The 25581-nt window shown below is 53.8% G+C and overlaps 1 protein-coding gene and 1 pseudogene across 9 annotated transcripts in view; one reads left to right on the top strand and one right to left on the bottom strand.

The window, feature by feature from the left end:
* Positions 1 to 25581, bottom strand: part of Ccdc57 (coiled-coil domain containing 57) — an 82813-nt gene that overhangs the window by 20626 nt on the left and 36606 nt on the right. For 3 of the 9 annotated variants that reach the window (XM_087208272.1, XM_087208271.1, XM_004861021.4), the window contains 6 exons: positions 24157 to 24260; positions 19736 to 19912; positions 15432 to 15645; positions 8267 to 8379; positions 1984 to 2115; positions 1338 to 1554 (listed from right to left, as the gene is read on the bottom strand). In XM_087208272.1, the coding sequence (XP_087064398.1) occupies positions 1338 to 1554; positions 1984 to 2115; positions 8267 to 8379; positions 15432 to 15645; positions 19736 to 19912; positions 24157 to 24260 (957 nt within the window). Of the gene's footprint in view, positions 1 to 1337; positions 1555 to 1983; positions 2116 to 8266; positions 8380 to 9997; positions 13803 to 15431; positions 15646 to 19735; positions 19913 to 24156; positions 24261 to 25581 lie in introns of those variants that run through there. The other 6 variants (XR_002388098.2, XM_004861024.4, XR_002388099.2 and 3 more) reach the window with 6 other exon arrangements.
* On the top strand, positions 14191 to 14995 carry LOC147828727 (nucleosome assembly protein 1-like 1 pseudogene; annotated as a pseudogene).

Raw genomic sequence — 25581 nt, 5'->3', positions numbered from 1 at the left:
TCCAGCTGCTTAAGAGGCTGAGACAGGAGGGCACAAGTTTGAATCCCGCCTAGGCAGCTTAGCAAGACCTCATCTCAAGTCTCAAAATGAACTGACTTAGAGAGTGGGCTAATGGTGTGGCACACAGTTGGAGCACTTGCCCAGTGTGCCCAGTACTGGGAGAAAACAAAAGCGAAACTGGGGGAAGATTTGCAATTTTTGTCTCAGAAAAGACTTAGTTTCCATTATACAGAATAAGCTTCTGCAGATAAGAAACACAATAACCCAGTACATGAATGGGCAGGTGACGAAAGATGAAGTAATCGTTACAATGACAACTGTCAGAGTGGTGCAGAGATGGATGTTTGGAACCCTGCTGAGGGTCTGGAGAAGGCAGCTGCGGGAATACGAGCGGCCAGGACAGTCTCCGGCAGGGGATTTACAATACCTGCCAAATTTAGAAGGTAATGCCTTGGTTTTGGGTTTTTTTTGCAGTGCTGGGGATCAGACCCAGGGTTTAGCATACCAGGCAGGCGGTCTACCCCTGGCTACACCCCCAGCTAGCAATTATCTTTTGATAAAGCAAACTTTTCTTGCAAATCTTTTCCCTTCCTTTTTTTTCTCTGAAATAGTCTCACTGTGTTGTTCAGGCTGGCCTTGAATTCAGTGATCCTCCTGCCTCGGGCCTCCCGAGTGCTGGGATTACAGGTGTGCTCCACCACACCCAGCTCCTTCACACATATGCGTTCTATGCACGCGCTGCAGCGTATACAGCCCACTCACCACCAGTCATCTGCAATGGCGAAGGCCTGGGAGGAGCCCGCTATGCCAGTGGACAGGGACCAGCTAGAGTGAGGGTGCACCCCCGCTGCGGAGCCGAGGAGGACGCGCTCTGGTGGGACGCGGGGTGGACTCCAGGTCCACATGGTGTCTCTGGCCACTGTAGTGAAACAGCCTCTTCCTCCATCCACCCTTGCTGCTGCACCCCGTCTCCTGCGGCTCCCCCGAATGGGCCCTTCAAATTGATTTTCCTGAAAACTTTGTGATGACCGCCGGTGCAGGCAGAGCTGCAGCACAAGGCCTAGGGGTCAGAGTGGCGCTTGGGCAGTGAAGCAGGACGTCCACAGTGCACCCTCTCCCGGAGAGGAAGCGGACTCTTCCTGTGCACCCACGGCAGGGCAGGGTGGTGTGGTGGGTGTGGGGAACCTGAGGGCTTGGCAGGCACGAACCAAGCTCCGGAAAGCGAGGGCCAGAAAAGACACCCCTGGCTGACAGCACCAGCCTGGAGCCCAGTGGCCACGCAGCCCTGGGCCGTCACCCGCCGTGGGCAGCTGCCCGAGCAGGCCACCCTCTCCTACCTGCAGGGCACTCATCCTGGGAGGGGAGGCCGGAAGGGCTGGAGCCCAGGTCTAGCAGCCTCCAGGTGTCCTGGAGGGAGGGGCTGGCCAGCGAGGACGATCCCAGGCTCTGCTGACCATTTTCCTCCGGGGCTGCGTCAGCCCGGGGTGGCTGTGGGGCCCTATTTTCTTTCTGCTGGGTGGATCTGCAGGTCACCGTGGGGGTCCTGTGTTGCCTCTGTAGAAGGTATAGAGGGCAGTCACCCTGAAAGCCACCCCCTTCGCTCCCACCCCGTGCCCAGTGCACAGCTCAGACAGGCCCGGCACAGGGGACGGGCTGTGTCCAGGAGAGCCGAGCCCCGCCCCGGGCTGAACCTTCAGGGGTGAAGCGAGTCTGGGTGGGGCGCCGCTCTCCAGCTGCACAAGCGGAGGGGCAGTGTGGGGTGCGCTGCTGCCGCCCTGCACCCTTCCCTGACCCAGGGGCCCTCACTGGAGCCACAGGCCAGTGTTCCGCTGCCCATGCGGCCACCCAGTGAGGTGCCCAGTGCTCAGCGACAGCTACTTACAGCAGTAGCACCTGTCCCACTCAGCTTCCCCCGCTCCCACACTCCAGTGTGCACCACACCCCTCACTGGCACCCTAGGCCGCACCCAAGCTGCTGCTCTACCTGCGTGGGCCCCACCAGCCGGCCTGCCTGGGAGCCTCTTGGGGCGGGGTTTCTGCCTGCGGGCTGTGCTGAGCGGGGCTGGCTCCTTCTCCCGTGTCCAGGGCCCTGCTCTCTCGTGGGGCGCTTCAGGTCCTGTCGTGGGAATTCACAGGAGAGGAGTTGTGTACTCGCGTATCCTCGATGGCGTTTGTCAGTGAGCTCTCCACAAGAGCAGGAGGAGACATCTCCGGGGCTGGGGACTCTGGTGACGGGGCCCAAGTGGGGGACAGTTGGCCCACCACCCAGGGCGCACTCGGAGGCGTCCTCTGTTGAGCTAAGTGAGTCCCACAGCCTCATGGGGAGGAGGCGGTCAGCACCGGGCACCCAGCAGAGGGACCCCAGGCAAGGGCAGGGTGGCTGCAGGGCACCAGCCTCGAGGAGACTGTTAGTGCTGGCCTGGAGTGCACAGGTGGGGTCCCTGTCCTGCCTGCCTTGGCCTGGATGGAGCCCGCCTGGAGATGGTGTGCAGCGGGCAGTCACTAACGAGGCCACTGTCAACCCCAGTCAGAGGGGTGGCCGTGTAAGAGTAGGCAGAGGGGGCGGCTGAGGAGCCCGGGTTGGGGCAGAGAAGTGTGGAAGCCTCCCTCGGCCTCCACGCGCCCTCCAGGGGTGTGGGTCCCCACGCGACAGACACAGGGGCCTCCAGGCCCACAGCACCATTCCCTGTGACTTCCTCTCACCCGCACTGGTCATTGGTTTCTGAGCGTCGCTGGCCTGTCCTTCTCCTGTTTGTCTTTTCCTTACCACTCTGGAGGACTTCATCTCTGTGTACCCTGGCCACTTCTCACGTGGCACCATTTACTGACAGAAATAAACAGGAACCAAAGAGGGGCCCACAGAGGCTTTTCTCTTGGACGTAATGAACACGATCATTTTGTAGTTTGGAAGAGATTAATGAAGTTTGATAAGATTCTTAATACAGCAGAGTTCTAGATGATCGATGTGCCATGATATGATCAAAAGAGACGATGGATGTTTAAACTTTAAAAAATGATCTCAGCGAGAGACACTGCCATCGATCCCCCTCGAAATCCTGCCCCTGTTCTTGCCACTTCCTGAAGCAGCTCCGGAAGTCCTCTTCCGTGGCTGTCCTGGCTTCCTTGACATCCCGAATCGGTTCAGTGTTCACCTCTCCTGGTCATTGTGACTTTGGGAAGAGCCAGAAGCCGCACCATGCCAGGTGGGGTGAACTAGATGATGACCCCACAATGTTTCATAGGCTGCCGTTCTGTCGGATGGCGCTTGGCAGCAGCATTCATTGTAGTTTTGATCCCACCTCATAGAGACACTCACAAAAGTGGACTTCCAGAACTGCTTCAGAAAGTGGCAAGGTTGGGCTTGGTGGCGCACACCTGTACCCCAGCAATCAGGAGGCTGAGGCAGGAGGATCACCATGAGTTCAAGGCCAGCCTGGGATACACAGTGAGTTCAAGGCCAGGTTGAGCTGCTTAGTCAGACCCTGTCTCAAGAAACAAGCAAGCAAACAAACAAGCAAACAAAAAACCAACCAACCAACAAAAACACAAAATCAAAACAAAACAAAACCCTAAACAGAAAGTGGCAAGGATGGTGGGATATGTTTCTTTCTTTTTTTTTTGGTACCGGGGATCAAACTCGGGTCCTTGCGCTTGCGAGGCAGGCGGCAGAACCACTGAGCTAAATCCCCAGCCCTGGGATATGTTTCTTGGTTTTGTTTTGTTTTTTTGGTACTGGGGATCGAACTTGAGACCTTGCGCTTTCGAGGCAGGCACTGGAACCAGTGAGCTAAATCCCCGGCCCTGGGATATGTTTCTTGAAGCCAGGAGAAGTACTGTATTTTGAGAAGGATCAATGGCATCGTATCCTTTTCTGAAACTTCAGTTTAAACATTCACCATATGCTGATCGCCCCCTGCCGTGCTTTACCAGGGTGGGCAAAGGCACATTTCTCTGACGATGTGGGGCTCAGGTGGTGACGGTGTGTGAGGGACAGAACCCAGGGCCTGTTCAAGCGGCAGACGCTGAGCGCAGCCCGGCCTGAAGCAGGGTCAGCGCAGGGCCCGGAAGTGACTCCTGAGGTCCCTCTGCAGGGAGTGAGGCCAGCTGTCCCCACCATCTTGGGCCATCCCTTCTCACTTTCTTCTCTTCTCCAACAACAATCCCCTCGGGCCTCAGCTCTTCCCTCCAGGCCTGACAACGCTCCATCCAGCAGCTCAGCTCCGCCTTGTGCTGCACTGGCTTCCGGGACCCTGCTATCCTGTGGCCCCTGCTGGGCTTGGCCTTGGATGGAGCACCGGGCCTCACCAGGCTGCTCTGCCCTCTCCCCGAGCTGCCCTGGCCCAGGCCCGGCTGACTTCGCTTCACGCTCCTGCTGTGCCTTCTCTCACACTCCGGCCCGCTCAGGGAGGTGCTCCTGCCCTGGCTGTGCCCCTCCCATCCCACCCGGCTCCAGGAAAACTCAGCCTGTACCCCCCAGACAGGTGGGAGGCCAGCTCCACCCGGCTTCCTTTCCTTCTAGTCTACCAACCGGAAAGACAAACACACTGGAAGAATCTACTTGACACAGACCACCACCAGGACACCCTCCAGAAGCTGGGTAGTAGCTGAGGTACTCGCTTGGTCTGGTGTACTGGGGAGCCTCACGCGTGCCAGGCAGGTCACCCACCAGAGCAACACCCCTGGGCCTTTGTATTCTCAGACAGGCCTCAAGCCTGAAATCCTGCCCAGCCTCCTGCGTAGCTTGGGCTGTGGGTGTGTGAGACTGAGCCCAGCTGTACCACTAAGCCACACTCCCAGCAGCTGAGCTCTCCCCTCAGCAAAAGTGGCACATCCGGTGCCTCCCATCGGGCAGCCATGGGCACCTCCGGGGAAGCCGCTCTGTATCAGACCACCCAGAGGCGCTGCCACTGAGTGGTCATCACACTGGGGCAGTGAAATGGAAAAAACAAAAGTCAGAGCAGAGGCTGATGGTCTCAAAGCTGGGCAGAGGCTGCCAGTCTTGAGGCTGACAGTCTAAGGCTTGTGCCTCCTGCCAAACCCACGAAGGTCACTGTGCCCGGAAGATGCACTGCTGAGACTCAGCTGCCCACCTCCCTATGTCTTAGAGATAAACTGTAAAAGCAACATCACCTCCGCCTCCCTGCCCTCTGCTAAGTTCTGCTTCTGTAAATTCTGCCTGCTCCCAGGCCTGGGTGAAGAACAGATAAATGTGAGAACAAACGGAGAAGCGGGGCTCAGACTCGAAGGCGACGTCTGCCGGCCCCTGGCTAGCGATAAATCCGCCTTCCCTTTGCCTCTGTGGGTCGCTCTCCTCCTTCGTCTGCTGCCCTCGACTGCCATCTCAGCAGGACTGCCCTGCTCTGGGTGAAAACTCAGTTTGGTGGGAGGAGGAGGAACTTCTCCATGCTGGCGAAAGGCCTCCCTGAGGTAGGAGGACGTAAAATCACTGGTGCCACCCTTTCTTTCTTTCTCTCTCTCTTTCTTTCTTTTTCTTTCTTTCTTCTCTCTCTCTCTCTCTCTCTCTCTTTTTGCCATGCAAGGTTTGAACCCGGGGCTCCTGCATGCTAAGCACGCACTTCACCGCTGAGTTACACCCCAGACACCGACCATCTTCAAATGACAAAAGTGGCAAATTTATGTGTTCCCCATAACCAAACCTCCTGCAAACCCTGTGCTTGACGGTGAAACGTGGGCACCATCTCTCCAAACCAAGTGAGAGCTGTGTGCCAGCCATGCTGAAAGAAGGGGCCTGGCCGGGCGGTTGTGTGGGCACCATCTCAGCGTGGTGAGTGCCACCCGTGCGCTCTGCCCTTCAGCAATGGCTGGCACATTTACTGGAATTAACTCGCTCAGCAGAGTTGCTGGCTGTAAAATCCCTGGATACAAGTCCACTCAGTTCCTGAATGGCTTGAAAATGTAACTTTGAAAAGATCAATCTTCGAATAAATGGTGGTATATCAACCAAATGGAGTGTAGTTCAACAATGATAAGAAATGAGGAGCCAGGCGCAGTGGTGCATGCCTGTAACCCCAGTACTTGAGAGGCTGAGGCAGGAGGATCTCTCGCTGTGAGTTTGAGGCCAGCCTGGACCACATAGGGAGTTCAAGACTAGCCTGAACTACACAGCGAGACCCTGTCTCAAAAAGACAAAACAAAATAAACAAAAGAAAGAGCTACCACACCACAAGAAGACATGGAGGAAGTCCAGATGCACGTTACTAAGGCAGAGAAGCCTATCTGAGAAGCTGCCACGCTGGGCTCCACCACTGATAGCCCGGACAAGAAAAGCCAGGGACACAGGGCAGAGGAGCAGCTGCCAGGCTGGGGGAAGAGCTCAGGGCAGAGCCTGGAGAAACGGGGCAGCGTCCATGCCTGAGGCATTCACCGAGCCCCAGAGAGTGGGCGGGGGGGCCTCCCAGGAACCAGGACTCTGTTCTCTTTTTTTTTTTGGTACTGGGGATCGAACTCAGGACCTTGTGCTTTCGAGGCAGGCATGGTGCCACTGAGCTAATGCCCGGCCCTGGACTCTACTCTAATCCCCGGCCCGGTCCCCCCATCACAGGGTCGCGTGCCACAGTGTGTCATGGACAGAAACAGGAAGGGTAACCAGCCTGTACTTTTCACTACATGTTTCTGTAAAACTAAAAAGAAATCTATTCTTTAAAACTTCTATTAATTTTTTAAAAATTATTTAATATTTAAATAATATTTATTAATTTTTAATTTTAATTTTTAATTTTATTCCTCTTTCTCTTTTTCCAGTACTGGGGGGTTGAACCCAGGAACCTCTCACTGAGCTACATCCTTAGCCCATTTTATCAATTTTTAAAATTTTGAGACAAAATCTCCGTAAGTCGCTAAGTTGCCCTGACTGGGCTTGAACTTACCACCCTCCTGCCTCAGTCCCCCAGTGCCCTGGGGTTACAGGCGGTGATACAGGCTGACCTTCGAAATGACCTGTATGTCACAAACTGTAAAGGTTCTCTGCATTATGTGGAGGCCACAAACTGGTAGTTTCAGACTGACAAGGTCTAAAGAAAGCTGAGATGCATGGGCTCTGGAATGTGGTTTTGGAAACACTGCGCATGGAGACATGAAGATGCTTGTGACAAGGGTCATGGCAGAATACTGGCCCCTAAACGGTCATCAGCAAGAGAATGGACAAGAGCGTTTGCTATGTTCACATGGCAGACAGAATGCACAGAGCTGGGAGTGGCAGCGCACACCTGTGATCCCAGAAAGCACACTGGGAGTGTGAGGCAGGGAGACTGCAGGGCCAAGCCCAGCCTGGGCAGCTCAATGATATAGAGACACTGTCTCAAGATAAAAAATTTTAAAAAGGGCTGGGGATATTGCTCAGTGCAAAGGCCCTTGGTTCAGTTCCTAGTACTGAAAAACAAACAAAAAAGAATCCCACTTACTCAGGAGGCTGAGGCAGGAGGCTAAAGTCAAGCAAGTACCGCCTGGGCAAGTTACTCAGGCCTTGTCTCAAAATGGGCTGGGATCCAAAATAGTTCATAGACCAAATCTGGCCCTCATCATTTTTATTTTATTTTTTGTATAGCCTGTGGGGTAAAAATAGCTTATTTTACTTATTCTTCTTAAAAACATTTTTTGGGGGAAGTTTCTTTGACACAGGGCCTCATTATATAGTTTAGGCTGCCCTTGAACCCTCAGTGCACCACCATGCCCATCTAATATAAGCAAATTTTTATTAAAGATGACAATCTTTTTACATGTTATATAGGTAAAGATTTAAAAATAATCCCCACATAGGCAAAGGTATAGTAAGCTATGTGTATGCTATAGCTAATTTAAAAAAAAAGCAGAAAACACATTGGGGTGTTACTGTTACTATGCGGGATACTGAAAACCAGAGACGTTTCTATTAAACAGCTGAGGGCCAAGCGTGGTGGCACACGCCTGTGATCTTAGCACTTGGGAGGCTGAGGCAGGAGGACGGCCATAAGCTTGAGGCCAGCCTGGGATTTGCAGGGATTTCAAGGCCAGCCTGAACTACACAGTGAGACTGTTTAAAACAAAACAAAAGCTGGGGATTTAGCTCAGTGGTTCAGGCGCCTGTCTCGAAAGCGCAAGGTCCCGAGTTTGACCCCCGGTACCAAAAAAAAAAAAGAAAAAAAAAAGAGGAAGTCTTTTGCACTGTAAAACAAAACAAAAATCTGTAGTTTGAAGTCTCTCTTATGAAAACATAACCCCAAAGCAGTCAGTAGAGTTATTTGGAATGTGTGTCAGGGGGCAGCAGTTACCTGGGCTGCTGGGTGGGGCTGCAACTGTCCCAGAGGCCCCCGGGGCTCCGTGGGCACATCACTGGGGTCCTGGGTCTCAGGGCTGGGAAGCTGGGCATAGGCAGGCGGTCTCCCTGAAGACGAGAGCAGGAAAGGGCTGTTGTGTGTCTACAAAGATACACTGGATTTACCTCATGCAGAGCACACTCACTCAAGAAGCACAGCACGCTCCTCTTAAAAAACAAAGCAACTTCTCACAGAGGAGCCAGGGAAAGGTCAAGCGTGACCCAGGAGGGGCACAGCTCCCTGCAGCCATGCAGAGCCCAGGGGCAGAGCTGCCAGAGCAGCGGAGATGAGCATGGGAGAGCCTGGCGCAGCTGGGACATGTGGTGCTGTGCTCATAGCCTTCTGAAGGCTGAGGCAGGAGGATCACTCGAGCCCAGGAGTTTAGGCCTGGGTAATATTGTGAGACCCTGCCAAAAGAAAAAATTACCAAACAGACGTAATTACTGTTAAAATAACATTTCCCAAAGCCTGCCTCACAAGCACAAGAACCTGAGTTTGATCCCCGGTACCAAAAAAAAAAAAAAAAAGAAAGAAAGAAAAAAAACATTTTCCAGAGTAGTGAATCACTTTGGCTAAACTACTTTGGACCTCAGTGAGTCCTGGGCGGTGATTTATAACTACTGCTATTTGACAGACTGCAAACTGCAGCAGAGAACATTCTAGGGCTCCTCCAAGCTCCCAGGGAACATGGTGACAAGCAGGCTCTGTGCAGGCTGGGAGCATCAGACCCTCAGGAGCTGGCTAAGCCCCTGGCCCTCAAGTGTCAGCTTTCTCCACATGGTGAAAGACAAAATCTGGAACTCAAGTGATATCCCTTAGTTTCTAATACCTGAATTTCAAAGTCACACAATCAGTAGCTGGGTGTGTCGACACCCACCTGAACTCCCAGTTACCTGGGCAGTTGGGACAGGAGGGTCATGAGCTTGAGCTCAGCCTCATAGGAGGGCAACACAGTGAGAAACTGTCTCAAAATAGCATGCTCACTTAGCATGTGTGAGGCCTGGGGTTCAATTCCCAGCACTGCAGAAACAAAAGAAAAGCAGGAAGGAAAAGGAAAGAAATGAAATTACTAAACAAGCAAGAATACACATTAAACATTAAATCCAAAACGTCAGGAAAACTGACAAACTCAAGAAAAAGGATCAAAAAGGTGAAATGGGAACTGCAGAATCTGCCAGAGGCTCTCGGCCCAGGGGGCTGCCCAGGGCGGCTGAGTGTGTGCAGAGAGACAGGAAGACGCAGTGTTGGGAGACACAATGGCTGAGATTTCTCCAGGTTTCAAGAATGGAAAAGCAAACATCCCCCCCCCCCAGGCCGCCCTGAGACCAGTCCCTCGTGACTCCGGCAGGGCCTGCACGGGGACAGGGTGGGGGGAGGTGTGTGGGGCCAGAGAGGTCAGACCCTGGGGACCTCCTCTTTCAGGGCAGCTGTGGGAAATGCAGATGTCTGTCACCTTAGCAGAAAATGCAGCAAGCTGCTGTTTGAGACAGCGCTAAAAGGAAATCATCTCAGGCACGGAAGACACAGGGTGGGTCTCTGCCTGAGGCTCTTCCCGGAGGGAGTGGGGAGAGGCCTAGATGGGGGCGGAGGAGACTCCACATCGCCCTGAAGGCTGGGGCTGCCTCAGCCCTGAGAGGACAGTGGGGGTGGCAAGGGGCAAACCTGGGGATAGTTTCGTTCAAATAGTTCACGAAATCTGATTTTATGCTAGCATTACTTCTACACTAATGGGAGGATTACAATAGGTTGCATCATAATTCACATATTAAACATACACAGATATTTTGCAGTCACTACATGGACCTGATGAACAGAACTGCACAACTAGCTTAACCATTTAACCATTGGGAAAAAATGAGCGAGATCTCTAATATGATTTTTTAAAAACCAAATTACTTCTAGATGAGTCAATACAGCAAGGGAATAACCCGATAATGAATTACAAATGGTCAAAAACTTATAGAAATATGAAGTATAGCAATGAAATATTTTTACTTTTTCGTTGTTGTTTTTGAGACAGGGTCTCACTATGTAGTTCAGGCTGGCCTCCAACTCATGGAGACAGTCCCACCTCAGCCTCCTGAGTACTAGAATTATGGGCCTGCAATACCATCCCTGGCTCACTCTACTTTAAATGTTTACAAACAAATATTTAATATAAATTTTTTTATAATGAGAAAAAACAAAAACCTTTTTAGACCGTTGGGCGTCATGTCAGCGGGCGGGCAGAAGGCTGCCTGGCCCTCACTGTCCCCTGCCATCGGCAGGTGCAGGGCAGGGTGAGGGTCCCTGTGTCTGGGGAGGGTGGCCCCCCGCCTGTGGATCCGTCCTTACCCTCCGCAGCAGAGCGCGAGGCCTGGTGAGGCCTGCGGGCATCGCCTGCTCCTGGACCCGGGCAGGCACAGCGGGCAGAGGTGGGGTGATACGGGGCGCGGTCGGGCGGGGCACAGGGCCCCGTGGGACATGCTTCCCTCGGGGCGATCTTGCGAGCCTCTTAATGAGTGGCCGCAGCCTTGGCCACAGGCTGGGGCGGGGGGGGGGGCGCGGGGACAGGGAGCAGACAGAGGCAGCAGCGCCTTGCAGCCCACACTGGCACCCTCTCGCGTGCTCCCCGCTGCTCCGCACACGCCGCCCTGCAGGACAGGACACATCCGCGCAGCGCCACGCGGTTCCTGGCTCCAAGAATCTGTGCCACACTCGCAAGGACTCCAGCGATAGCGGAGGAGGAGACCAGGTCGAGCCGCTGGAAGCGGGTTCCAGGGTGGCGCAGCCGCTCCAGTCACTTCCCCGCTCATCCTTCCCGGTTGCTCTCCGCCGCCGCAGACGTTCCTAGGGCACGTCCCTGGATGTGCATCATTCCTGAGTCCTTTTCCTTTTTCGCGGTGCTGAGGATGGCACCCAGCACCTCACACATGCCAGGCAAGCGCTGCACCGCCGAGCCCACTCCCCGCCCGAGAGTATCTTTTAAGTAGGTTCTGGAAGCATTGCTGGAGTCACGTGGCATGAACTCGTGGCAGATGACAGGCCTGACCAAGCCAGGCGCCTCTAACATAGATCCCCGCGCTCACCCTTCTCAAGGCCAAACCGGAAGCGGGTTTGTTTTGGTGTTGGAGAGGAACATGCTAGCTAGACATGTGCTCCACCACTGAGCCACACCACAGCCTCTGTGAAATTTGCACTACTGGGGATTGAACCCAGGGACACCCTGCTACATCCAGCCCTTGTTTACTTTGAGAGAGGGTCTCACTCAGTTGCCCAGGCTGGACTCAAACTTCTTATCCTCCTGCCTCAGCCTCCCTGAGTGCTAGGACTACAGGCCTGCACCACCACGCTTGCCCACCCTTAAAACTTTTGAGAAGCAAAAGATCCTGCTGTAGACTTAGCCTCACACACTGGGGCTCCTCCTCACTTACAGATTTCCTAGGGCCTCTCACTTGCCAGCCCAGACCTGGTCTGGGTGCCCTGGGGGCAGTGGCTCTGTCCCATACCTGAGAACTTGCCTGTCTCCCCCCTCATCGCTGATGCCTTTTCCACATCTGTCCCAAGGGCCTGGATCCCGTGCCTTGCAGTTTTCAGATCTCCAGTCCCGTGTGGGCTGGGGATGAACTGAGTGACTGTGCTCACAGCTGTGCCGCAGGAGTGTGAGCTGAATCCCATGTCAGCCTCAGAGAGAGAGAAACTCCAGCTCAGCCAGACATCAGACTGGGAAAAGGACAAAAGCCTGACTAACGAACAGTGCTAGGCAGATTTCATCACTGTGACCCGAATGCCTGGGAGAAACAACCTACAGGGGACAGGAGAGGGCTCGGTGCTGTGCCGGGACTCTGAGGCTGAGGCAGGAGGGTGGGCAGCTCAGTGAGACTCTCAAAAAATAAAAAGCGCTAGGGAAGTAGCTCGGGATGAGGCCCTGGGTTCAATCCCCAGTACAGGGCCGGGGGGTGGGGCTTACTTTGGCTCAGTTTCAGGGGTTCTAGTCCGAGGGCACCCAGCCCCATTGCTTTCGGCCTGCAGCGAGGCAGAGACACCATGGTGGAGGGTGTGGCGGAGGGAGGCTGCTCACCTCATGGCAGCCAGGGAGCAGAGGGTGGGGATAACATGCAGTCCCCAAGGAGACCTCTCCAAGACCCACTTCCTCCAAGGAGACCCCACCTCCTGTTTCCATCACCTCTCAACAGCGCCACCAAATCGTGACCATCGATGGACCGGTCCACGGATGAAGTCAAGAGCCTGCACAGTCCTGTCACCTCCCGAAAGCCCCGCTCTGAACACAGGAGATGGCGGGGGACATCAGATCTGAGCCACAACAGATAATCACAGAGCCAGAGGGGCGACAGGGCCATGGCTGCCCCAGGCTCATTCTCTAGAGGCCAGAAAAAGGTGGGCAGCCTTCTAGCAAAATGTGAGGGACAGAAGGAGAAAGAAAAGTAGTTAAAAGTGCCAGTGCTGGGAAGGCCCCTCTGGCCTTCAGAGAAGGGTCCCAGCCCCGTGGGCTCCGAGGCTTGCTCTGATGCTGATGCCCAGGCAGCCAGGAGAGGGCAGCAGGTTTACCCAGAGGGCTGCTCCAGGGTGTGTCCCCTGGCTCCTAGGGCCCCACACCCTTCCGGGGAGTACAGCACTCCCTGAAACTTGGGCCCCATGCTCAGGTTGGTTCCTTCCCCATTTCGAGGTTCCCTCATAAGCCTGGGATACAAACATCAGTGTGCTAAGCCTCAGCTGTCCTCCCTGTAAGGCAGAAGCTAGGGACCAACACCGGTGGCCTGACCTGGGCCTTCTCTTAAGTGCCACCATTGGTTGCTGGCCCTCTGCAGGGCTGCACAGGACCTGCCTTGAGAGATGTGGCCCAGGCTTATATCTCATCAGGCCTTGGCTCCCCTGATGTTCAGCAGACGGGGTGGGGGTGGGACACAGGGACATGGTACCCCCACAGCACGGCCTGAGGGCATCACAGGAAGCTCAGAAGCTTGCTGCAAAGGAGCCGAGGGTGGAGGGTGCGAAGGCTGAGGGAGGTGGAGGTGAGCAGAGGTGTGTGCTTCCAGGCCTGAGAGAAACACTGTGGCCAATGCGGGTGGAGTCTGGTGTCCCCTCCCCAGAGGGCGTCTACTTGGGACAGTGATGAGAGCCATGCGTGGCGGGCCTCTGCTCAAGAGGCCACACATGGATGGGGCTCTGGGGCTCCAGTGGGCCTGCCAGGTCTGGGTGCTGCTACTCCCTGGGGCTCCAGGTATTGCTGGGTGTGGCCTGCACTGCAGGGTCAGAACGCTGTGTCTTTTCTTCAAGAACCTGGGACCCAGATGATAGGTCCATGTAGTGCTGCTGCACCCCAGTGTTGGGTGCCCCTCCTTTTATATGATCCAGGTATTTGCAGTTCTTACAACATGGCAGACACTGACAATACAAATGAACCACGGTGTGATGCTATGACATTGTAGCAAAGAACAGTCTAAACTTGATGAAGACTTGGATGAAGTTGAAGAAGTGGAAGGAGAAGAAACTGGTGAAGGAACAAAAATCAAAATGCATCAGCTGACTGTTCAGATGATGCAAAATCCTCAGATTCTTGCAGCCCTTCAAGAAAGACTTGATGGTCTGGTAGACACACCAACAGGATACATTGAAAGCTTGCCCAGAGCAGTTAGAAGAAGAGTGAATGCTCTCAAAAACCTCCAGGTTAAATGTGCATAGATAGAAGCCAAATTCTGTGAGAAAGTTCATGATCTTGAAAGGAAGTATGCTGCTCTCTAGCAACCTCCATTTGATAAGCAATTTGAGATCATTCATGCAATTTGTGAACCTTCAGAAGAATGTGAATGGAAACCAGATGAGGAAGAAGAAATTTTGGAGGAGCTGAAAGAAAAGGCCAAGATTGAAGATAAAGAAAGATGAAGAAAAAGAAGATCCTAAAGGAATTCCTGAATTTTGGTTGAGTGTTTTTAAGAATGTTGACTTGCAGGCCAGGGATTTAGCTCAGTGGTTCTGCTGCCTGCCCCATAAGCGCAACGACCTGAGTTCGATCCCTGGTACCAAAAAAAAAAAAAGACTGTTGACTTGCTCAGTGACATGGTTCAGGAACATGATGAACCTATTCTGAAGCATTTGAAGGACATTAAAGTGAAGTTCTCAGATGTTGGCCAGCCTATGAATTTTATCTTAGAATTTCACTTTGAACTCAATGAATATTTCACAAATGAAGTGTTGACAAAGATATATTATAGGATGAGATCTGAACCAGATGATTCTGATCCCTTTTCATTTGGTGGACCGGAAATTATGGGCTGTACAGGGTGCCAAATAGATTGGAAAAAAGCAAAGAATGTCACTTTGAAAACCATTAAAATGAAGCAGAAACATAAGGGACGTGGGATGGTTCGTACTGTGACTAAAACAGTTTCCAATGATTCTTTCTTTCATGGTTTTGCTCCTCCTGAAGCTCCTGAGAGTGGCTATCTGGATGCTGCTGCTGCAGCTCTCTTTGCTGCAGATTTTGAAACTGGTCACTTTTTGCATGAGCATATAATCCCAAAATCGGTGTTGTACTTCACTAGAGAAGCTACTGAAGATGATGACAGTGACTATGATGAAGAAGGTGAAGAAGTGGTTGAGGAAGGGGAAGAAAGAGATGAGGAAAATGATCCAGACTATAACCCGAAAAGGGAACAAAACCCAGCAGAGTACAAGTGGCGGTGAGGCAGGATGCTCTACCTTCTGCTTTCCTGGAAAGGATGACTTTACATTATTTGATGAGCCTATTTCATGTTTTTAGGTTGTTTGCTTGTTTTTGGGTTTTTCTGGTTTTTTTGGTACTGGGGATCGAACTCTGGTCCTTCTGCTTGCGAGGCAGACAGTGGAACCACTGAGCTAAATCCCTAGCCCTGCTTGTTTTTGTTTCTGTAGTTTAAAATAAAAAATGTTAAATCAAGAAAAAAAAAGGACCCAGGACTCAAGTGTCACTTGCCTTTCCTAGGAAATCAGCTGAGTTCTTGGCCCCAGCCTGGGCCTCCATCGGAGACACAGCTGCCACTGTCTGGGAGCAGCGCCCCCGAAAGGCTCCCTCTGCTGACCCCTGCCGCGTCTCACGGATGTAGCCGGGGCAGGCCCGAGCGCGCCCTGAGTGCTTGCTCACCTCTGGGACGGCCCAGCTCAGCACGCAGCCGGTTCCCCATCTCGATGAGCTGCTCCCTCTGCAGGTGGAGGCTGAGGATCTTTCTGGAAGCTTCCTTTAGTTTCCTCTGCAGGTGGGGCACAGATGAGGCCTGGGGGCGCTGTGTTCTCCGCTGTGGGTGTCTGGAAAACTGCTCCTGGTCCTCAGTCCCCACGGGTGTCCCATCTGCGAGGCCCTGCACACGAAACCACACGCCAGACGCCCCGTGAGCCCCACACCCACCAGCCCTGTGTGGAAGAGGGCCAGGGCGGCCGAACCCCCGCTCCTGCCGCGCCCCGTCGTCGCATGGCCTCTGCCCCAGGGACGGCCTCCACAGGGCAGGCAGGGTGGTGGCTGCGCCGTGCTGATGGTGGTGGGAGTGCAGACCTGGGTGGGCTCTCCTTTTCCGTGAACCAGCAGGGCGCACAGACCCCCACCTCCACGGCTGCGGCCCACACTGGTTCCTCAGTCCTCCCCCACCTCTCCTCCCTTGCGACGTGGGGCGTCTGGGCCTTTGTGACTCTCAGGGGAAACAATGAGAACCTCTCACCCGGGCTGGCCCAACTGCTCTGGCCCAGGCTGGGCCCTGTTTCCTGGAGCAGAGGGCGCCTCCTTTACTGTGGTCCCCACGCCCCCAACCTCGGGCAGGCTGGCTCTCCCAGCCACCAGATGTCTCCTCTCCCTCCACCCTCTGTGGTACCCGTGGCTTCCCGCAGCCCTGAGACACTGCAGGGGGCAGGCAGAGGCAGACCGGAGGGCTGAGGCTGATAGGGCGGTGCCTGCAGGGCCAAGGGAGACGTGACCCCGGGAAGCCACGTGTGGTCCTAGCTCAGCTGGCCCGGACCGGGCCCCACCACACACGGCTATGCAGTTGCACAGGAGGGGGTGTCGGGACAAGGACAGGGGTACTGGGCTCAGGCACCTGGGAGAAGCCAGACTGCTCTCACCCTTGGCTCTGAACGCCATGCCCCAGAAGGAAATGTATATCCTGTCCGGGCCAGTGGCCTGGAGACCTCCAAGGCCTGGAATGGCCTGTGCCCTCTGGGCACTCTGTTCCTCAGGTGGCCTTGAAGCTGGGTAACTGGGTCCTGCACCTCAGGCAATGTGCCATGGCTCGGGGGACAGAGCGGGGTGACACAGCAGAGGAGACATCTGCCCTGCTCTGGGGCTGCAGGCTGCGTAGGCCGGGTGCCCCAAACCTGATGTATTCCCAGCGTGTGCCCTGGTGCCTCTGCCCCTCTTTGCTGGTGTGGTCTTCAGAGGACAAGGGACCGAGGGGAGGGCCTGGGAAGGGTGGGAGACACCTGGAGGAGGGTGGCCCAAGGCTCCCTACCCCCCCACAGGGGCCAACCTGAGACTATGTGACTCGCTGATTCTCAAGGTATGGAAGAACAGGCCTGCAACAGGAGGAGCAAACCTCAGAGCCTGGGGATTCTGCAGGGATGGCGAAACTCTTAGAGCTTCCAACGATAACTGCTGTGGCATGTGTGCCACAGACTCGCCATCACTGCTCGAGGGGAAACTTGCCCTCCGAATGCCCCTCACCGCAACAGCGGCCCTGGCAGGATCCTCTGAGGACTGGGTTCCTGGCACAGTGGTATTTGCTAGAAGTTTATTTTTCATGAGTCTCAAGTCTCTCCCCCAAATAAAGACTGCAAACTGGAGATGTACTGAGACACCTTCTGGACCACAGGCCCTCAGGCCCCGAGGGGCACAGTGGGCCCCATCTCCCTGCACTCGCCCCAGGGCCAGGACAATCCCTCAACGGCTGCCAGGGTGCAGACGCCAGAGCCCCAGTGAGGGAGCGAATCTGGACAGTGAGGAGATCGGGAGTGCCATCCTCAGGAGGCTGCGGTGAGAGCCAGTGGACCATGGGCCAGAGGCTGTTCCACAGCCAGGCCAGCACTACCTCCTCAGGACGAGAGGCAGCTCCACGCCAGTGCCCATGAGTCAGGCCCAAGGCACAAAGGCCCGAGGCCAGAATCAAGGGGCTGGGGGTGCAGCTGGGAGAGCAGGACACCCCTCCAGCCACCGTCTCCTGAGCAGGGGCCTAGGTGGGCTGTGTGGAGGCCTCAGGCCTTGGCCGGCCAGGGGCAGGGCCAGCCTTTCACAGAGCCTGCAAGGGCAGTGCGGGCTTCATTGGGCTCCCAGCCTGAGGACAGCCTGTCCCTCAGCACTGCCCAGGCCTCCAGGTGAAATTTCTTTCAGTATCTGAGAGTAAATGGAGATGTGCTGCTTCACACCCAGACGCTCAGTTTGTGCTTCTAACATAGGAACATGTGGACACATGGTCTGCTCCCCGACACACTGAATTTCACCTGGGGTCCTGACTGTGTCCTTCCCAGCCTGAGTTTCCTGCCCAGGACTCAGGGGACACGTGGAGTCTACCTGCTGGGCTTCCCAGCGCCCCAGTGTCTGTCTGCTTTGTGCTGCTGACACCCTGGAGTCCAGGCTGTGTCACGTCTCCGCTGCACTGTCTGAGGCTGCCTCATGCTCAGGCCCAGGTTCCGCATTTTTGGTGGGAGCCCAGGAACAAGTCCTGGTGCTTTCTACCTCAGGGATGAGACAATGGTGAGTCCTGACCCTGGGAGCTTGGTCAAGCTGGTGTCTCTCTCCTTGGCAGTTGAGCCATCTGTGTGGGACTTAAGTGGAGCCCAGGACAGCCTTGCTGCCAGACCTCTGCCTCTGTCTATACTTGTCCCAGCTGCCCAGCTGGTTGCATCATCCCCGAGGGCTGCTGGGTGATCTTCTGATGGGTCTGCTTATCTGTCCCAGTGTGAACTTGGGATTTCCTGTTTAACCCAGTGCATTGTGATCTCTCCCAGCCAAGCCCATTGGCCTGGAGCTGGTCAGCAGAGCCTCTTCCAGCTCCTCCTCCTGTGCCCTACACTGGATTGGCACAGAGCCCCTGATCCCAGGGGCAGAGCAGGAAATCCAGAACCAGCCTCAGGGCACCAGGTGCTTGCGGCTGAGGGAGTTGCTATTGCCAGACCCTCGAAGGACCAAACCGGGAATGTGTGCACACGTGTCTCCCTCCACTGCCCCACCTGTCTGAAATGACCGCCCCATCTGCACCCCAGGGGCCTGTCTCTTTGGTCCTCCTCCCTTCTCCTGATGCTGAGACACCTGGGGCCCCGTCCTTGACCTAGGTGGGGCCTGGCACCACTGCAGACCGGTCTGTCCACGCAGGACTCAGCGGCTCAGTGTCGGTCCTGTTTATCTGCACGGCGTCTGGCCCCTCTGCTCTGCACACACGGGAAGGAGAGGACTGGGAAGGGCTGAGGACAGGGCTCACGGCCCTGAAAGCCAGCAGCTGATCTGGAAAAGCTGGGATGGATTCAAAGGAAGCGGAGAGAGAAGCACAGCTGCCACCCCACAGGCCAGGAATGCAGGCCACACGTCCCCCAGGCCAGGAGTGAGCCCGGGGCAGCAGGACTATGGAGCCCAGGGTGGGCGAGGTGCTGGCCTGGGGTCGCAAACAGCTTGGCGCTGCCTTAGTGGCCGGCCCAGCCCTTCTGGTGCCTGATGGCTGAGCACCAGCTGGGCCTTGGCCCCTCAGCCCCTGCGCCTTGCCCGCTTCACCTTCAGCTGTTCTGAGGCAGCTCCTTCCAGAGGCCCTGGGCTGCATCCCTCTCATGTCCCTGGGTCTCCGCTCCAGAAGCCCGGTGCCACAGGGACACAGACATGGCCTTCAGCCACGACTGCTCCTGCCAGAGGACTCTAGTGCTTATGGACATCGTTCCTTGTCCCTAAACCATCAGTAACCACAGGTCATCCCAGACCACTGCTACTCAGCACAGGTAACCACAGGGCACCATGGGTCACCATGGGTCAGTACCAGAAATCACACGTCAGCTGGGTCACACGGGTCAGCACTGCAGGTGGCTGGCAGGGCCTCTGAGCAGTAGCGGGCATGGGTAGAGGGAAGGGCCTGCTGACAGGGCTGCTGAGACCAAGGCACATGCTGGGTGGCACGCAGCGCTGAGGCTGCTGGAGACCAGGGCGGAGCCAAGGCTGGGCTGAGGAGTCTGCAGTGGGCACTCTCATCCCACAGGCAGGGCCACCTGCACAGCATGCAGCTGGCGGTGAGGGGCACAACAGCCTGTGCAGTGTATTTCAGGCTTTGCCTGAAGACAAGGCTGGGGGTAGCACTTCAGGGAAGGCCCGAAGCAGGAGACTCTCACAGCAGACGGAAGGAGGGCTGACCTCTGGGGACAACCTTCTATGCATGAAGACCAGCAGCTAGGCAGGCACCAGCAGTGCCAGCCACCTGTGCGGGGACCCACCTCTTTCTGGAGCAACTTCCTGTCTGAGGGCTCCCCTCCTTTCGGCCGAGCTGTCCCAAGGTACTTCTGCAGCTCAGCCACCTGCTTCTGCAGCTCCAGAACTTCCAGGTGCACCTGGTCCACTTCTGGGGGAAGCTCCTGCTGCACAGTGTCCAGCTCCAAGGGCTGCTGCTGCACCTAGGAGGCATTTCAGAGCCAGTCAGGGATGAGGCGTAAGGGTGCCAGGGCTGCAGCAGGGCAGCTACGCAGTGTGCAGGAGGACCCGGCCCAGTCGCTCCTCTCTGGCTGGACGTCATCTGCACACAGGCCCTGAATGCTCCAGGTGTGTGCTGCCCACATGCTGGGCCCCACGGCTGGATGGGGAGAGTGCAACAGCCCTTCTTGCAAGTCCTCGTGCTGGGGAGAGACAATGCCACCAGGAAACGCCAAGTACACCAGGTGCAGGGCACACACTTGGCCTAGCTGCTCGGAGGCTAGGCAGCAGAACCGAAAGTCTGACCCTGGCCTGGGAAATTTAGCAATTTAGAGACTCTGTCTCAAAATAAAAAATAAATAAATATGGGACTGGGGATGTAGCTCAGTGCAAAGGCTCTGGGTCCAATCCCCAATACTGCAAAAAACTAACAAATCACCACCAGTCTGGAGATGTAGCTCAGTGGTAGAGCACTTGTCTATCATGCGTGAGGCCCTGGGTTCAATGCCCAGCATCACAAAAGAAAACAAAATGAACCCACACAAGTCACCAGGGGGCAGGGAGCAGGTCTCCCCTTCCCATCTGCTGCAGACATGGGGGTCAGGAGAGGGAAGCGGGGTGTGGCGGAGGCTGTGAAAGCCGCGTGGGACCCACAGTGCATGACAGGCAGGGAGTACCGAGGTCCCCACAGAACCCTCCGCAGGAGGTGGCAGAGTGCCTGCGCCATCCCCACACAGCCCCAGCCTGGGCTTTCCAGCTGGCCGGGCCAGGTGGAGGAGACACACACAGCCCTCCCTGCACGGAGCCTCTGGGTCTCTGAGCCTTCTCCTCCCAGGAGGCCTACAGCCAATTCCTTATGAATGGTTTTGTTTTGCATTTGTCACAGACACCTAAGGCGGTGAACATTTGGAAGCAGACACTGTTAAGTAGAAAAATAAAAACATTCCAAGGTAACTTCTTAGCCAGCACAACCAAATTGCCTGGATTACCAAGCTTTTACCTAGATGTTTGTTTTTCGTTTGTAGGATTTGTGTGTGAAATTCTAACAAGAGGTGGATCCAGGAATTCAAAGCATTATAGAAATCAGATATCCTCCTCTCCTCATATGTATGTAGAACTTTTTTGTTTGTTTGTTTGTTTGACATAAGGTTTCACTATGTAACTCAGGCTGGCCTTGAACTCACTGCTTAGGCCAAACTGGCTGGGGAAAAATAGGTAATCTTCCCCCCTCAGCCTCCCGAGTGCTGGGATGACAAACATGTAGCACCAGGCCTGGCCCAGGGATTATTTGGATTTATGTTATTTTGAAAATATTTGCAGATTTTTTTTTTTTGGTACCAGGAATCGAACTCAGGTCCTTGCGCTTGTGGGGCAGGTGCCAGAACCACTGAGCTAAATCCCCAGCCCATTCAGAGATTTTTCTAGATATCTCTGTTACTGATATCCAATTAGATTCTTCTGAGGTCAGGAAACATTTTCTGTGTGATTTGAATCCTTACAAGTCCATGGAGATCTGCTTTATGGTCCAATACATAGTCTAACTTACTATAGTCCCACAAGCACCTGGGGATGTATGTAGAGTTCTGATCCGGTGAACAGAAATGGAAAGTGGTCAAATCCATGTGCACTGCAGCAATGGAGATGCACATCCGGTCAGGAGTGGGAACAGACACCCAGAAGAAAAAACAGTTTGTGAGGCCGCCCATCTGCTATTAGCAGGTTTGGCCACAGTGTGCCAATGTTTCAAAGCATCTTAGCCGGGTGTGGTGGTGTACGACTGCAATCCCAATACTTCTGGGAGGCTGAGGCAGGAGGATCTCAAGTTTGAGGCTAGCCTGGCCATTTTAGCCTGTCTTTTTTTTTTTTTAAGCCTGTCAAAAACAAAACAAAAAAGGCTGGAGATGTAGCTCAGTAGGTTACTCCATGGTGCCAAAAAGAAAAAAAATCATAATATACAACATAAATGTATACAACATTTATTCGCAATTTAATAAATAAATATAAATGAAAAAAATCTCCTAGAAGACTAAAAAAGGTGGGCCGGGGATTTAGCTCAGTGGTTTAGCCTCCTGCTTCGCAAGCATAAGGTCCCGAGTTCAATCCCTGGTACCAAAAAAAAAAAAAAAAAAAAAAATTAAAAAAGGTGACGCGTCCAGCTCTGCAGCATGGCCACTCTGAGGCAGGCGGAAGTGCAGAGGCTCTGAGTTCCCTGCTTAGGAGGAGACAGATTTCGGGGAAGATGTAAGTTGTGTGTCTGCGGACTCAAAAGGACTTGTGACAATTCCTCTTCAGGTCACCATGTAAGAAACGTGTGTCCAAAAGGTGACAGGACCATGTGACCCCAAAGCACAAGCAAGAAGAAAGTGAATGAATTGCACCCGGCCAAGATCAAGTGTGCTGTGAAGGACACCACCATGGGAGTAGAGACAAGCACCGAGGGGGAAAGAAATTTAGCAAATCTCCATCTGATGAGGGACCTGTGTACAGAATATAAACAGAACTGGGCCAGGGATTTAGCTCAGTGGTCCCGCTGCCTGCCCAGCAAGCACAAGGTCCCAAGTTCGATTCCTGGTACAAAAAAAAAAAAAGCAAAACAACCAGAATATAAACAGAACTTTCACACCCAACAAAAATGACAAATAACCCAACTAAAAATGTACAAAGAGGACCGGAAGTTTAGCTCAGTGGTGCCAGTGCCTGCTTGGCAACCACAAGGTCCTGGGTTCGATTCCCGGTGCTGGGAAAAAAAAATAGGCAAAGGGCCAGATGTGGTGGTGCACACCTGTGAGCCGAGCACTTGGAAGAGGGATCACCTAGAGTTCCAGGCCAGCCTGGGCTTTGGAGTGAGTTTGAGGCCAGCCTGAACTACTTAGCAAGGATCTATCTAAAAATAAAAAGGGCAAAAGATCTAGGTGGACACTTCTCAAAAGCTGTACAAATGGCCAAGCAGCCATGGGATGTGCTTAGCATCATACGTCACCAAGAAAATGCTGGACCACCGGGAGGCGCCACTTGACACCCACCAGGGTGGCAGAATCAAAAAGCCAGAAACAGCTGGTGTCGGTGAGGACGTGAAGGAGCCAGAGCCTCCACGCACTGTTGATGGGGATGCGAACTGGCACCGCTGCTTTGGAAGAGCTAAGCATAGACTCTTAAGAGATGCCTCTGGGCATCTGCCCCACACTCCTGGCAGCACACTCACAACAGCCAGCGGGCAGGGGCGGCCCAGGTGTCCACCCACAGACAGCAGCTACACGGAGCGGGGCTCTTCACCACAGACAAACCTTGAAAACGCCTGCTAAGTTAGCACCAGACACAGAAAGACTTCGCCTCCCACGGGCCCTGCATGTTCAGCCTTGTCACTACCTTCTGTTGAGGCCTTTTTTACCAGACTCTCCCCATGCCCCTGCAACAGTCACACACAAGATGACCCAGCCGCATTTTACTCAGGCAAGGAAAGGCCAAGCAGGCACCTGTGATGGCTTGTATCTACATGCCCCCCCAAGGCCTCATGCGCTCGTAGGTGGGGGTTCCGGGAGGTGGCTGGGTCATGGGTGTATGATGCTGGGATTAAGGATGTGCCCTAACTAAATTGGTTTAGCATGGGGCCAGGGATTTAGCTCAGTGGTTTCGCCGCCTGCTGCACAAGCGCAAGGACCTGAGTTCGATCCCCAGTACCCCCCGCAACCCCCCCCACCCAAAGAAACAGAACATGGATTCGCCAGGGATTTAGCTCAGTGGTTATGGTGCCTGCCTCTCAAGTGCAAGGTCCCAAGTTAGATCCCCGGTACCAAAAAAAACCAACGAAAAACAAAAACATTAAGATTAATTGGTTTAGCATAGATCTGGGTGTGGATAATGGAAACCCCACCCTGGTTGTGGGTAGCACCACCCAAAGGCTTGTAGCCTGGATGGGATAAAAGGGAAAGGGAGCTTTGCTGCTGCTGCCTGCCCTGCCATGGACTGTTTCTCCTTGCGATGCCCCTCTACCATGTGCCATCCTGCCTGGGAGGCAGCCAACTATGGACTGAAACCTCTACAAACTGTGAGCAAATTAAACCTTTTCTCCTTTATCTGGTGGGTGTCAGGAATTTTGTCTCAGCAATGAGAAAAGTAACTAAGACAGCATCCAAGGGCAGTGGGGTCATATCTGGCACAGCCCTGAGCCTGCTCACGTGGCCATTCCTGGAAGACCTGGAAACCTTGAGTGCCACCAGGCCAATCTCACCTTCTTTTTGAGCTTCGTTACCAGCAAGGTCAAGAGATGCACTCTGTCTCCAAGCTTCCTGAGCACCAGTCCAGGGGATGCCTGGTCAACACAGACAGAGTCTCCTGCAGAGAAGACGACTCAGTCAGGCTCAGAGCTCGAAAACTAGACATGTCACCCACGAGTCCCAGAGGCCACTGGATGTCCTTAAGGGGCAGGTGTCCCTCACTGGAGTCAAGAGGTCTCGTTCCTTATGACAATCAGAAATGTAATAGCCAGGCATGGTGGTGCATGCTTGTAATCCCAGCACTCGGGAGGCTGAGGCAGGAGGATTGCTATGAGTTAGAAGTCAGCCTGGGCTACACAGTGAGTTCAAGGCCAGTGTGAACTACATAGCGAGACCTGGCGAAGCCCAACCGACCTCCAATGCTGCTTGACAAAGTTCCAGCTGGGGAAAGAAAGGGTGGAACACATCGTACCCTCATGTTTTATTTTTTCTTGCCATAATGTTTATAATTGTTACTCTGGTCACAGGAGTCACTGTGTTTGTGACTAACAACAAACTCTCCAAGAGGCAAACTGGCAATGATATATTGAAATGTGATCTGGCTCACAAGTCCTAAATTCCAGTTTCTCTTAGTTCTATTGCCACATCCACTCCTAAAGAAACCTCTCCTAAAACCCTGTTTCCCCACTACTATGACTCCCCCTCTTATTGCTGACATTCTATTTACTAAAGGGGTCTTATGAAGAGATTGGAAGGACAGACTTTAGATGTAAGAAATAGTGGGAAATGGGAAAAAGAAAGAAAGTTAAGACAGGTGAATGCATTAAGGAGGCAAGTTACTCAATATTTCTCAAAGTGCTGTAAATATCTCCTGCTCATAGACTATGAACCCAAATGACATTTAGTTAAGATGAATAGAGGTATAGAAAAATAGAGAGCTAATAGCAACTATATTAACCATTGTGCAGTTTCTCAAGGGCCAGCTGGCGACCACAAGTTTGACACTTAGTTGATTAAATCTTGCTTGTACCCCCGCTGATATAAAGATTTTGATTAAGTTACTTTCTGTTCTGTTTAGGTGTGGGTAAACAAGGGGACAATTGTAATTTTTAAATATGTATTCATGACGTTCAATGAAATGAAACAGCTTAGAGGAATTGTACTTTGTTTAGCAAAAAATAACCTTTACTTCAATAGAAATTGCTAAGGCAACTTAAAATGTTAACATGTTCCGCCCAATGCCTCCCAGCTATTGCTTAAAGATATAAAAATAAGTCAGACCCTGAGATTTCTCAGAGGGAACCTGAACACTGCTTGTGAAGGTTCTTTTCTCATCACCGGCCCAGGACATCTCCCCTTCCTACCCTACATCGACTGCACATCGACTGCAGCTGGTCTGCGGCAGAGACCCTGTCTCAAAAACCAAATAAAGAAGAAAA

The sequence above is a fragment of the Heterocephalus glaber genome, unplaced genomic scaffold, assembly GCF_053883595.1.
Source record: "Heterocephalus glaber isolate CG9 unplaced genomic scaffold, H.glaber_assembly_v1.0 deba00000937, whole genome shotgun sequence".
Classification (NCBI taxonomy): Eukaryota; Metazoa; Chordata; class Mammalia; order Rodentia; family Bathyergidae; genus Heterocephalus; species Heterocephalus glaber.
The sequence above is the reverse complement of the archived record's forward strand: the minus strand, read 5'-3'. Positions and strand labels throughout refer to the sequence as shown.